The sequence below is a fragment of the Ornithorhynchus anatinus genome, chromosome 19 (genome assembly GCF_004115215.2).
Source record: "Ornithorhynchus anatinus isolate Pmale09 chromosome 19, mOrnAna1.pri.v4, whole genome shotgun sequence".
Classification (NCBI taxonomy): domain Eukaryota; kingdom Metazoa; phylum Chordata; class Mammalia; order Monotremata; family Ornithorhynchidae; genus Ornithorhynchus; species Ornithorhynchus anatinus.
In genome coordinates, this window is record NC_041746.1 from 4309952 (window position 1) to 4324488 (window position 14537).

The 14537-nt window shown below is 43.7% G+C and overlaps 1 protein-coding gene across 1 annotated transcript in view; it reads left to right on the forward strand.

Moving 5' to 3' along the window:
* Positions 1–14537, forward strand: part of LOC100082800 (kinesin-like protein KIF26B) — a 191812-nt gene that overhangs the window by 130671 nt on the left and 46604 nt on the right. The window contains exons 8-11 of the mRNA XM_001513391.4: positions 995–1201; positions 5257–5350; positions 6449–6711; positions 9492–9675. Of these exons, the coding sequence (XP_001513441.3) occupies positions 995–1201; positions 5257–5350; positions 6449–6711; positions 9492–9675 (748 nt within the window). The remainder of the gene's footprint in view (positions 1–994; positions 1202–5256; positions 5351–6448; positions 6712–9491; positions 9676–14537) is intronic.

The following is a 14537-nucleotide window of genomic DNA, read 5'->3' on the forward strand; positions in this document are numbered from 1 at the left end:
CGGTCAGAATTGGTCATCCTCAGTGGAACATGTTAGAGTAAATAGTTTCAAAGATGGGTTAAAGGCTTATGGAGAAGCAGTATGATCTGGTGGAAAGAGCACAGAACTGGGAGTCAGAAGACCTGGTTTTTATTCGTGGTGCCACCACTAGTCTGCTGTGTGACCTTGGGCAAGTGACTTATCTTCTCTGTGCTTCAGCTACTTCTTCTGTAAAATGTGGATTAAGACTATGAGGACCATGCGGGACATGAACTGAGTGCAACGTGATTATCTTGTATCTTCCCCAGCATTTAGTATATTGCCTGGCGCATAATAAGTGCTTAACAATATCATCTCCTATAACCCACAGTAATACTCTTCCTTCCACAACACAAAATCGCATCTTCTTATGTGTGCACCTAATCATTTTTAAAATACTTTTTTTTTTTAATCATGCAGGCCCTTGGAGCACATTTCAAATGCTGACTGTTAAATGCAGGCCATTTCGCATCCCCTTAAAGATGACACTAATAACTGTAGGATTCATCTGCATGAGTCCTGATGAGGGTAGAAAAGGGTAACTGATGGAGCCAACTTTTTGTGCTGCCTTTATTGATCTGTGAGCTTCATAGGAACCACACCCGTCCTGATAGTTTAGCAGCCCAGATTACCTTTTAATCTATTTAATTGGGTCGCCAGGGAATGGTTAATTTTCCATTTATATTAATAGCAAGACCAAGAAAGAAATGTTCTACCTCTATATCGAAGTAATAGAGACATCAAAATGTTCTGCCTGGTAATTATAAATACACCAATTTTTTTTTTTCCTGAGCCCAGAGAGGATCATGTTACTAATTCATTTCACCATAATTTATCAGTGGAAAGTCCAAAGCTGTCATGTGTATTTATGTGTCTGACGCTTATGATATTCCTGCATCTTAAAGTATCCAAAGAGAATGTAGCTCCCACCGATGATCGTATCCATGTGGTTTCTCTTCTGCATGTTTCCTGATAGGTGAAAGTCATGGTACGCATGTGTTCTACACTCGCCAGGGACACATCTGAGTCCAGCTCCTTTTTAAAGGTGGATCCGCGGAAGAAGCAGATCACCCTGTACGACCCTTTGACCTGTGGGGGTCAGAACACTTCCCAGAAAAGAGGCAACCAAGTTCCCCCCAAGATGTTTGCCTTTGATGCTGTTTTCCCCCAAGATGCATCTCAGGTAGGTGACATGTGCCTCAGGTCAACTCTTCTCAGTCAATCAATCAATAGTATTTATTGAACACTTATGTGCAGAGCTCTGTACTAAGCGTTTTGGAGAGTACAGTACAATTTCTTGTAAATGGGACCCTTGTTCTGGAGAACATTCATGTGGGAACCATTTCTGGAGCACCCCCTCCTCCCCATCCAGTTGGCCAACAGCAGGAAAATCTTCCTCTTTACAGCTTTGGGGAAGTCGGAAAACAACTATGAAAGCTTAGGTTTGCCCCCAGGTTCGCACCTGAAAATCTGCCATTCCAGGCATTGCACCATTGGCAGGCCGTAGAAGAGCTAGGGAGGTCCAGAGGAGGGTAGTTAAATAGAGCAACTTCTACATGAGGATAGCATGAAAAGATAAGGAGTGTTAAGCCTGGAAAAATAAGGCAGAGAAAGGACAAGACTGAAACTTGCAAACTTGTGAAAGATGAGGGGTGTTGTTCTTGGGAACTGTTGTTCACAAATCACAAAGTTTCAAAACAAAAGGGCACAAATTGAAACTCGAAAGGGGTAGATTCAAAACAAATGGAAGAAAACCTTTTCACTCAGAAGGCCAGTCCATAAGTCAGTAGAATGCCTATTGGCTGCAGAGCACTGTATGAAGCACTTGGGAGAATACAATAGAATCAGAACAAATGATCTCTGCCCCCTTCAAGGAGCTTATGGTCTAGTAAGGGAGACAAACACTGCAGTATTTTGCAGCAAGCTGATGACAGGCACTGAAAATATCAGTAGATTCAGCAAAGGTTTCAGTAAATTCATGGATGTGGGTTCCATAATGCACTGGAGAGAAAGAGATGTAGAAGGAAAAGTTGGAGGAGGGTTAAATGAAAACATTTTTGATAGGCTCACAAAGCTTAGTAAAGTGAAAATTTAAGCATGTCATGAGGTATACGCAAACCCATGAGGAGAAATATCAAAGACAATCATCTTACTATTTCTGTAAGTACTCTTTGTTTCTCACCAGCGGAAGTAGTGAATTCTGGACTGAATAGACCACAGCCTTGATATAGTAATGGCATTTCTTGTGTTTCTGTTTTCTTATTCTTAAACACAGTTCCACAAGGTCAGGTGTTTTCCTAAGAAACTGGCTGTTTACTTTTAGTTACAAAAACGTCCAGCTTTGTCTGCACCCTTTTTTAAAAATGGAATTTGTTAAGTGCTTATTGTGTGCCAGGCAGTGTAATTAAGTGCTGGGGTAGATACAAGATAATCAGGTTGGACCCAGTCCCTGTCCCACACTGGGCCTAGGCTTTTAATCCCATTTTACAGATGAGGAGATTGTGACATAGAGAAGTTAAGTGACTTGCCCAAGGGCACACTCAGCAGGCAAATGGCAGAGCTGAGATTATGACCAGCTCTGCTCTTTCCCCTAGGCCACACTGTTTCTCAGGTGAATGAGTAGCAGCAGCAGCGTGGCTCAGTGGAAAGAGCACGGGCTTTGGAGTCAGAGGTCATGGGTTCAAATCCCAGCTCGGCCACTTGTCAGCTGTGTGACTTTGGGCAAGTCACTTAACTTCTCGGTGCCTCAGTTACCTCATCTGTAAAATGGGGATTAAGACTGTGAGCCCCACGTGGGACAATCTGATTCCCCTGTGTCAACCCCAGCGCTTAGAACAGTGCTCGGCACATAGTAAGCGCTTAATACCAACATTATTATTATTATTATTATGAGTATTCCTCAGATGAAGGAGTTATTCAGGTTTCCTTTCCTTATCCTTTTAAGTTTCACTCTATGGGGTCACTTATCTAAACCCCAACAGTGAAAGTAATAAAAAATTGATACACAGTTTAATTAATACTATTTAATTAAAGCCATTAAAACTTTTCAGAAACCGTTGCCCATAAGTTATGAGAAATCCAAAGCAGAATCTTAAATAAAGCTGTTGCTATTAATGAGTTTTAGATTTATTTGTGGAAAAGGAGCCATTTCTCTTGCTGCTGCTTTGTGTACACCCTGAGCCCTCTGCCCAAGAAACACCAAACAAGTAGCTGCTATTTTGGTTTGGCTGATTTTGCAATGTCTTGCCTCCTTGCCGCACATTTCCCTAGCCACACTGACCCTGATGCCTGCTAATCCAGACAAATGGCATAACATACCCACCTCCATTACTGTATACCACCCATCCACCCCTACAGACATCCCTACAGGGCACTAGAGGCAATGAGTCACCCCTGCCAAGTGGATCAACCATGTCCTAGAATGGCCTCTGTCTTATTTTGGACAGGAACCTCCTAGAAGTGATAGGTGTCCCTCTATCCCCTCAACACAGACAGACATAAGCACACATGCACACTCTGTAGCTTTGACCTAGAATGAGGGCCAGAACCCAGGAGCAGGACGTGGCTTTTAATCCTGGCTCTGATGCTTGTTTGCTGTATATCAGTTCCCTCATCTGTAAAATGGAGATTAAGACTGTGAGTCCCATGTGAGACAGGGACTGTGTCCATCCTGACAAGTTTGTATCTAACCCAGCACTTAGTACAGTGCCTGACACATAGTAAGCACTTAAAGAATACCACAATTATTCTCATCATTATTATTACTAAATCTCTATGCACCCCCCTGATCTCTGAGAGTCTCAGTGACCCTCTCTGGAGAAGCCAAGAGTCCCAGTCTGGATCGAGGTGTCACTGGTCTTGGATTCAGAGGCCTAAAGCTGCATTTGGCTTTCAGTTCTACTTTTACCCTTGCCTGGGTGGGCTGGCTGTGCCGTGGGTTAAATTCTCAATTCTGCCGACGACAATGTAAATCCAGATGAACTGCTACTTTCATTGTGGTGAGTTTTCCCTTCTGTAAATCAAGGAATCTCTGAATCTCTATCCAGGGTATATGGTTTCATTACCTTTGTGGCTTTAACTTTGCAGCATAAAACAGTCAGTCCCTGGTATATTTATTTAAAGGAGACGATACGTTCTTTTCTATAAGAAAAAAACCCAAGAGCTTTATGAAGCAGAGAAATCATTGCTTCTTCTCAGTTGCGCATGCACAGAGACTTTCACCCTGGTTCTCAAGGGAGAGTGCTAGAATGGTTCAGGGATTTTCCTTTGGGCGAGAGATTGTGTGGAACCTCGTGTACTGTATTAAAGGCCTGGATGACCACTGAGATACCCTGTATTCACCTGGGAGTTGGTATGTGCATTTCAGTCAGGGAGGAAAACAAATTGAATTTTGAATGCCTAGGTCTGCGCAACCTGCAGCTGAATAACTTTATTCAGTGCTTTTTTGTTTTTTTTTCTCCCCTGATTCCTGTCTGGAGAAACAGAGCTGTGGTTTTTGCAAAACAGCAAGGTTTGCCCAGGCAGTGAATGCTTCACTGAAGTTCTGATTCAAATCCCTAAATGAAAAAACAAAGGGAAAGTGATTCACTGACTAACATCATACTCCAACCTCTGGGAATCGCATAGATCGTGAGAGGATTTTGTCTGTTGGTACAGTAATCAGTCAATCAATTGGTAGTTTTTTATTAAGCACTTACTCTGTGCAGAGCACTTTTCTGAGTGCTATAATGACAGCAGACATGATCCCTACCCTCAAGGAAATTACAACTTAATGGGCAAGACAGACACTAAAAGAAATTATAGATACAAGGAAGCAACTGAGTTTAAAGATGCGCACATAGTAGGTTGATCTATCCAGTGTAACAGTCCTTGGGGTTGGCTGCCAGATTCCTAGCATAGCACCTTCAGATTACTAAATCCTCTATCTACTGATATTGAGGCTTGCATCCAACCCTGACACAACTGCACCCATCTGCAGGCGAGAGTCTGCCCATCCTAATGCTAAATGGATTTCAGGTTCATCACTTGTATCCATGGTACTGTGAAAGAGAAACATGCAGGCCGAGCTGATAGTCCACAAAAGTGTGCTGTGACAGGCGCTTCAGACAGAGGGGAGTTATTGATTGATTGGCTCCAGAATCCACAGCGCAGTGACGGAGTCCGCTCTTCCATATTGTTCATGACCCCGCCAATGCTGGTTGGCTCATCCCTCATTCAACCCTCTTCTGCTCGTGACAGGCCGAAGTGTGCGCAGGGACGGTGGCGGAGGTGATCCAGTCTGTCGTGAACGGGGCCGATGGTTGCGTGTTCTGTTTTGGCCACGCCAAGCTGGGTTCGTATTGGCTTCCTTTGTTTGAAGTGCTTCTTGTGGAGAACTGCCTGCCTCTGGGGGTCATCACCAAACGGGGTGGGTGAAAATGTCGGGGAGGGGGATGACTCCTTAAACTGATTTGGAACATGTTTGCTGCAACTGCATCTTCTGTATAGCTCAGTGCCTGTTAGTGACCAGAGCTATCTGAAAAATTCCACTCTTTCCTTGTACCAATCCTTTCCCCTTTCTCACAGTGCCACAAATTCCCACAGTCACACATTTTCACTCCCCCTTCCTAATCATTGTAAACTCAGCACCAAAATATCTGTCTCACCACCACTGGCAGTTTCTAGCCCTCATCTTGGTCTCACCAGAGGCACTGAGCAGTCCCCTCTCCCCCAGAGCGGTGGACAGGTCCTGTGGGGAGCAAGGCTTCAGATGCAAACCCTGCCTCAGCTCATTGCCACCTCAGCCCCTTCCTGTAGTCATGATCTCAAATCAAAGCAGTGATTCAGATTTGAGTGAAAACTGCTTGAGCAGTAAAAATACACAGAGCATTTAACTCGATAAAGGACGTAAAGTCTACGTATGGGTGTGTATTCTTTCGGGTGGCTATAAAAGGAACTTGAATAATGATGAAAGACTCTGGAACTCTGCCCCTCAGCTGCATGTAACATAGTACAGAAATGAACATGCATCTTGTACTGAAACATCTTTTCTTTGAGAAAAGTGCAATTCCGTTTTGCCATCTGCCCTCGGTCTCATGTTCCAGGCCGATGGCATTTCATAAGCAGGGCTGGGAATGTTCTCTTTTCCTGGCAAAGACTCAAGTTAGCTATTGCCAGCTCAGTTGACAATGGGTCACTCTGCCCTTTCACCAATCTTTCCTTTTCTCTATCTCACTTTCCTTCTTCCTTTTTTTAATGGTATTTGTTAAGTGCTTACTATATGCCAGGCACTGAACTAAGCACTGGGGTAGCTACCTCTTCCCTTCTGATCACTCTTCCCCTTCTCCTGCACGTGGCACATGAACCCCTCATCGAGCCCATTTAGGAACAGGTTGCCCAGACAGAGACTTGCCCGGTTTCATCTTCCATCTTCCCTCTCTGGCCTGGGCAGGGAAATCCTACACCATGATCGGGGAGGATGATTCCATGCAGAACCTGGGCATCATCCCTTGCGCCATCTCCTGGCTCTTTAAGCTGATCAACGAACGCAAAGAAAAGACGGGTGCCCGATTCTCGGTCCGGATATCGGCTGTTGAAGTGTGGGGAAAAGAAGAAAACCTGAGGGACTTGCTTTCTGAGGTGGCTACGGGCAGCCTGCAGGACGGTCAGTCTCCCGGTGTCTACCTCTGCGAGGACCCCATCTGTGGCATGCAGGTGAATGATTGCTCTCGGGGCTCTCCCGGACCTCAGACGCCGCGGTGGTTCGATTCCAGAATGACTCCAAATGTAAACTTTATAGGCTTAAAAGTGTTTACTCTAAAGCAGACTGGAACTTTATAGCCCACAGCTGTGGGGCCATCTGCTCTTCTGGACTAAATATTTGTACCTTGAAGCTAATTGACAGTGAGCAGGGAGCACAATTGCTATAACGGTTGAGGTAAATTGAATTCACCTTCTCGGTTTAACAAAGAAAAGGGATACTTCTTTTATTTAACAACAAACTGAAATATTTACAGCATGGCACAAAATAGCTAGGGCTATTATCGTAGGTGTTTATTAGTCTATAAACTAGGTCCATGGCATTAGTTTATAGAGGAATTTCTAATGCTTCAAGAGGAACTAATAACCACTCTCCTGTCAGAGCCAAGATAGAAACGTTAAGGTGGGGAAGCCGAGAATAGCCCCTTTCTCCTCAGGATGAAACTCCAACAGCCTGAAATTTCTCTTGACCAGCTGCAATGAGCAAGCACGCTCCAGACGTTTCTACCATTAATCCGAGCTCTCCCTAACTCTTTCCACAATGCCACATCGACCTGTTTAGTGAGATACTGCTGTTTTAGCTATAGATTCAACCTGCTTCCTATACTCGGCTACATTGTAGATAGCCGTATTTATTGAGCAGCAACGTGACGTGGGCCATTGTGCCACGTATCTGAGAAATACAGAATAATGAAGTGACATGTTCCCTATCCACAAAGAGTGTATTACATTTGAATGGGTTTGTGCTCTAATGTATGTTGAGATGTCTCCACACATAAAAATATACCATATAAATATGATAATAGCTCAGAACCATAGTCTGTCCCCCTTAATATTCTGTCTGACAGTGGCCAGAGGGTACTTACAGGAACTGAATGATGCTTAGACTAATGAGACTGATGGTTTTTGAAAAGAAAATAGTACAAAGTGGAGCCCATCTTGAGTATGGGGGGAGGGGAGGAAATGTCATTGCATCTTGATAATCACACTTAGTTCTAGTCAGAATGAAAACTCACTGAGAAAAAGACTGCCTTCAGGATAATCATGTGTATTCATTGGTATTCATGTGTAATGGAATTGATCCTTCAGACTATAAACACAAAATTCCTTCTCAGAATTTTGTTTGCATTTTCAAGACTGCTTGAATATTTTGCATAAATCACACTCTGCAATTTGTTTATTTTGTGGGCCATTCAGTGGAAAATTCTCAATTTTAACCCTAAAAATAGAAGCTATTTGTAGAAACCTAGAGGGATTTCTATAATTCTGAGAGGAAATTTTTAACTTTTGACTCCTGTTAATTTTTGTTCTAATTATGATTACTATTATGGGGTTTGATGGATTCTTATTATGGGTCAAGCACTGTTCTAAATGCTGGGATAGATGCAATACAGTCAGGTTGACACAGTCTCTGTCCTACAAGGGGCTCACTCTCTAGAAGGGAGAAGAGACTTTGAATTCCTATTTTACAGATGAGGAAACTGAGGCACAGAGAAGTGAAATGACTTGCTCAAGGACACACATCAGGCAACTGGCAGAGTAGGCATTAGAACCCAGAACACAAGAGTGACTAAGATGTAATGATTGGCCATTTCCAATGAAGAAGAGAGGCTAAAAAGATCACAGACTTTGTGTATAAAATTCTTCATCAGTGTAACTGGCCAACCATACATTTTAATCCCTCTTGTACTGCCACACAGACATATAAGTTTTAGAGGCTTTAATCACTTCTCAGAGACTCAACGTGGCCTAGTGGCAGGAGCACAGGCTTGGGAGTCAGAAGACTTGGGTTCTAATCCCTGCTCTGTGACTTATCTACTGTGTGACCTTGGGCAAGTTACTTAACTTCTCTCTGCTTCAGTTACCTCATCTGTAAAATGGGGATTGAGACTGTGAGCCCCACATGGGACAACCTGATTACCTTGTATCTACCCCAGCAATTAGAACAGTGTTCGGTACATAGTAAGCACTTAGCAAATACTGTAATAATAGTAATTATTATGGTTATTATTCTCCAAAGAACCCAATAATAAGTGTTGTTAAGCACTTACTTTGTGCCAGGCACTGTACTAATCCCTGGGGTAGGTACAAGTTAATCAGGTTGGACACAATACATGTCCCTCATGGGGCTCATGGTCCTAATCCCCATTTTACAGAAGAGGTGTTAATTGAAATACCCATTGTGACACTGCAGACAAGTGGCAGAGCCACTGTTAGAACCCAGGTCCTCTTACTCCCAGGCCTGTGATCTTTCCACTTAGGTCACGCTTTTGGATGACAGGATACTTTCACGCTCCTGATATCATCATAAATCAACAGTCCCAGGCTAGAGTGTACATTGCCCCTCTGGAAGGACCTTATCCCTGCTACTTTAATCACCCACTATCAGATTCTTTGCTCCCTGAGCCCCTTAAACTGAGGGGTCTTGTGAGGAATCAGACGTGGGTGAGAGTGCCCTTTCCTGCTTCATTGAACAGGTGTACTTAGACCCAAGAGCCAAATTCCCAGGCTGAGATCCCAGGGAAACCAGCAAGTCCAAAGGCCAAGGAGAGGAGCATGGAGATGGACAGCATGACAGATCTCACAGTAGCTCAAGAAATAGGCAACTAGGTATCAGGCTGACGTTTATGTCCCTGCTCCTGGGTTTCCACAGTGGGGAACTGAATTGTGTTGTGTTTCCAGCTGTTTCCTTGTTTCTCCTTCTTCCAAATGAACTCTTGGCTTGCATCCTGCAGCTCCAGAACCAGAGTGAGCTGCGGGCTCCCACCGCGGAAAAGGCTGCCTTCTTCCTCGATGCAGCCATTGCCTCCCGCCGCAGCAACCAGAGGGACTGTGATGAAGAGGACCACAGAAACTCCCACATGCTCTTCACACTGCACATCTACCAGTACCGCATGGAAAAGAGTGGAAAAGGTGGAAGTAAGTCAGCTGAACCTCCTTTTCTCCCTTACTTCTTCCCTCCCTTCCTCCATCCCCCTTTTCCATCCTCCTCTTTACTGGGAGCTTTTAGATAAATGGGAAATCAGAAGAAAAAGGGTGACTTCAGGGAATACCTTTCAGAATCCTTGCAGTGGATTTTTTCTGGTTTTGTGCGCAAAGCACAGGACTGAAGTGCTTGGGAGACAGTGATAAAGGGTTCCTGCCTGCAAGGAGATTGCAGAGTTTTAGGGGTGTAATGTGTCTGTTTATTGTTGATTTGTACTCTCCCAAGTGCTTAGTACAGTGCTCTGCACACAGTAAGTGCTCAAATATGATTGACTGGGGGAGACGGTGATGCGAATGATTTGCAAATAATGGAGAAGGAGAAAGAATAGTACCTCAACCGATGGAAGCAGGAGTATGGTGGGATAAATGTAAATTCATTTAAAGTCAATCAATGGTATTTATTGAGCACTTCCTCTGTGTGCAGAGCACTGTATTAAGTGCCTAGGAGACTGCAATACAGCAGAGTTGATAGACACATTCCTAGTCATGTCACTCACGATATACATATGACCTAAGGAAATGTTAATTGCTCTTCAAGTGGTGGCAGCCTCAGGGATGGAGTGGGTGCTGAGGAGTTATTTAAGTGTAATATTGCAAATACCTTTCTTTGAAGTTAATGTTTTAGCGAGGTAGTGTTCTCAAACTTGGAATTTTTTTTCTCCTTTGGCCCATCTCCTGCTTTATCTGTCTCTCAGCTTGATCTGCAGGTCATGACAAAGCTTTTAGTAGGCTTTCTTTTTCCCTGTCATGTCAGGAACTACAGGATGCTCTTGGTTAATGTCTTGCATTTCTCGAGTGGACCCTTAGACGTAATTCATCTTTAGCATCTTTAAATCCCGCTTTACGAACTGGTTCTTGTGATGGTAAGACTGTGAGCCGCATGTTAGATGGGGACTGTGTCAACCCAATTACCTTGTATCTACCCCAAGTACTTAGTACGGTGCCCAGCTCATAGTAAGGACTTGACAAATACCATTTTTTAAAAAATACTGGCTTTTGGCCATGTCTAGCTAACAAGAAGATGGCTTCTTAGAGTCATTCCATTCACTAGCCACATCCTTAGCTGGAGGTGGGATTTCTTGTTCTGGGGTGGCTGCCATGCCATTTTTGCAGTGCTCCTCTCAGTTTCTTTAGTTTCTTTCTCAGTTTCTCATTTTTCAGGACCTATACTGTGAGCTACCTAACCGGTCTGTGTGCCATTTTGTACAGGTTTTTCTGCTAGCAAGCGTTTAGAGCCCTCAAGGTAAATAGTCTGTTTAGAATTCCGGACTACTGCTGCAGGGATTTGGGCAACCTACTGATTCCATTTTCGAACAATGATTAAGTTGATGTGCTGCCAGTGTTTTGATCATGAGTGTGTCCAGGATGCCTCTTGTTTTTTGAAAAAAGAGGAGACTGGATTTATGATTCTGAACGGATGCCTGGCACCTTTACTGACAAAAGAAAACCACTGCCGTTGAGTCTGGTAGGGTCATTTAATCCTGCATTTTGGCATGCCTGCCTGTAGATTCATTGAACCCCCTCACGAAGTGTTCATGCTGATTCATCCAGCTGCGATAGATATGTGGTGGGGAAGGAGAAAGTGTGAAATTGCCGGGCTGATGAGGTAGATTTGGGAAGTTGGAGGTGATGGTTGAACCCCTGGGAGGGAATTAGTTCCCTGAGAAACTGGGTGTAGCATGAAAGGAGTAAAAAGCCTACAGCAGAACCTATGGAAAACCCTCAGTTAAAGGGTGAGAGGAGGAATAAGAGCCAACAAAAGGTCTTTCAGTAAAGAACGCTTTTTCTGCAGTTTGTTATGGCAATTTTGTAAGTGAGACCAGTTTTCAACACTAAACAGATAATGCATCTAAACAAGCAGATTATATGGATGACTGAGACCCATAAATATACTCTCATCTGTACTGTCTGTTTCAGAACCCCCCCCCACCCCCAAAAAACCCCAAAGAACTCTGTTCACTTGAAATGTCTAGAATATCTAGAACGAAGATAATTTTGAAGCCCTGAAATACTACTCAGATAATTTAGATAAATAGACCCATGGAATATTTCTCCCCTCCACGTTCGGGTAAACATAGAGCCTGATGCAAGGGATTAGGAAAGTAAAAAGGAGATTTGAAATTTTGGAAGTCATTAGGACTTGCTCTGCAGGCCACCTGAGAATCTGAAATGTGTGTGTTGCCCACAGTGGGTGTCTTGGCATAGATGCCTTAATTCTATAAAGCCAAGAATGTTTGTTTATTATCTTTAAAGCAGTTGTCAGTAATATGAGGCTGCAACAGGTTGCGGAATTCAAGGTGATGGGTAGATTTTAGCCGATCTGCATTTTAGGAAGAAAAGGAATTCAAATGTCACTGAGCGGGGATTCCTATTAAATTGAGTCCTTCTTATGATATCTCATTCTCCTGGTGAATCTGGGCTATTTCAAAACAATATGGAAAGAACTAGAGTAGTGGCATGGTTCTGTCTGTTCTTGAATCTATGACTCTCTGTGAATCTGAATCTGTGACTGTCTTTGAGAGAAAGAACTATTATTTCTCCTTTGTTCTCATTTTTGTATTAGTAACAATAATAATAATGATAATTGTGGTCTTTGTTAAGTGCTTATTATCTGCCAAGCATTATTCTAAGTGCTGGGATAGATACAAAATAATCAGGTAGACACAGCAAGTAGCGTGACCTAATGGAAAGTCAGGGGACCTGGGTTCTAGTTCTGGCTCTGCCACTTGTCTGCTGTGTGACCTTGGGTAAGTCACTTCGCCTCTCTGTGGCTCAGTTACTTCATCTGGAAAATGCGGATTCACTACCTGTTCTGCCTCCTACTTAGATTGTGAGCCCTGTCTGGGTCAGGGAATGTGCCTGACCTGATTGTCTTGTATCTACCTCAGCGTTTAGAACAGTGTTCGACATATAGTAAGTGCTTAACAAATAGAATTATTATTATTGTTGTTATTATTAGACAAAGTCTGTGTCCTTATTGGGCCCACATTCTAAGGTGAAGGAAGAGCAGATACTTAGTGCCCATTTTAGAGATGAGGAAACTGAGGCACAGAGAAGTTGTGACTTAACCAAGGTCACACAGTAGGCAAATGTCAGATTTGGGATTAGAACTGACCTCAAATCTGCTTCATGTCTGAACGGTGGGGCCAGGGGCTCCTTGTCCACCTTGCAGGTCCATCTGTCTGTCCATTCATCATTTGGAGGTATCAGAAATTCTGCTTTCAATCCTGAATATGAGTCAGAAATTATGGAAGACCTTGGGAAAGTTCATTGAATTTCTTCACCTACAATGGGTTGTGGGCGGGACTCTTGTCTACCACCTCTACTGTATTGTACTCTCCCACACCCTTAGCTCAGTGCTCTGCACAGAATAAGTGCTCAATAAATACCTTTGATTGACTGATTGATGAGTTTCAACTTGCCCGAAGGTTTAGGCCAGTGCTTATTGGGCCCCAGCCAGTCTGATGTTGTCATCAAATAGATTGTGGGCCCCTTCCCCTTGGAGAAGGATTGAAGCTGTGGGGATAATGTGAGGTCAAAGCTCCTAGGTTTTGCAACCTGTCATAGCTACAGATCCACTAGGGGTCACACTTCTCCTGTCGACTGGATGGGATTTGTGGCCTGGAAAAGATGTCCACAAAAAATGCTTTCCTGCCCCCCCTACACTCCCTACCCCCCACCGGGAGTCCTACAGGCTGGGCTCAGCCTGCTATGGCTGCAACCTAGTGGTATTTCCAGCCCCATGCTGGTATCACTGATAGCTCAGTAATATAGGAAGACCATGTCTGAGGAAAAGCTTGAGAGATTTCCAACCTGGGGAAGGCCAGTAAATTAAATTAGGGGAATTTGCAGTTGATTGAAACAAGTGCTTAAATATCTGCTAGTAACAAGATTCTCAGCTGTTCACGGGATGAATGATTACTTGTCTGATAGGGATCCCCTGGGCTTAACTTGAAGGTGGAGAGTACAGGAGTAGAGTTGGTCAATTATATTTATTGAGAGCCTACTGTGTGCAGAACACTGTCCTCAGTGCTTAGGCGAGTACAGTTTAAGGGAGTTGGTAGACATGTTCCATCCCCACAAGGAACTTAGAGTCCACAGGAGAAAAATGTTTCATCTGACATGCTAGACACAAAAGGCAACAGCAGAGCCTTGTCCCCATCCTTAGACCATTTAGGGGTTCAAGAACTACTTGAACAACACTACTAGTCATTAGGTCAGTGATAAAACTGATGACTCCTCTGCCTTCCAGGCGGGTTTGCAAGAGGTCAGTGTAAGAGGGACATGGCAGCCAGCTGTCATTGCTGCTGCCACGGAGGAACAGGAAATACAGGCGAGGACAGAGAGAGGCTTTTCTTGTCCCAGCATCCCAGGCGAGTAAAATGCCATATTGGGCTGCCCCCTGGAACTACAGGGGAAGGATAAAGATGGCTCGTTACTAACCAGCACCTCCACCATCACTGATTTTCTATCCCCACCAAGCCAAGGATATTTGTTTTCAAGTAACAAATTCAATTTTTTAATTAAAAGACAGCAAAGATCCACCCCAATAACTGGCCTCCAAAGCTAGTTCTAGAAACATCCCCCCTGTACCAAGTCCTTTACTAAGTGCTGAGGTAGACACCAAAAAAAGGAAAATGGGCCTTTTAGAATTTTAGTTCAAGTCATGGGGCTTTGGATTTCATCGAAGAATGACCATTTGCAAATCTTTTAAAAAGTCTACCCTATTGTACCCTCCCAAATGCTTAGTGCATTGCACTGCATACCATAAGTGTGTGTGGTACCATTGATTGATC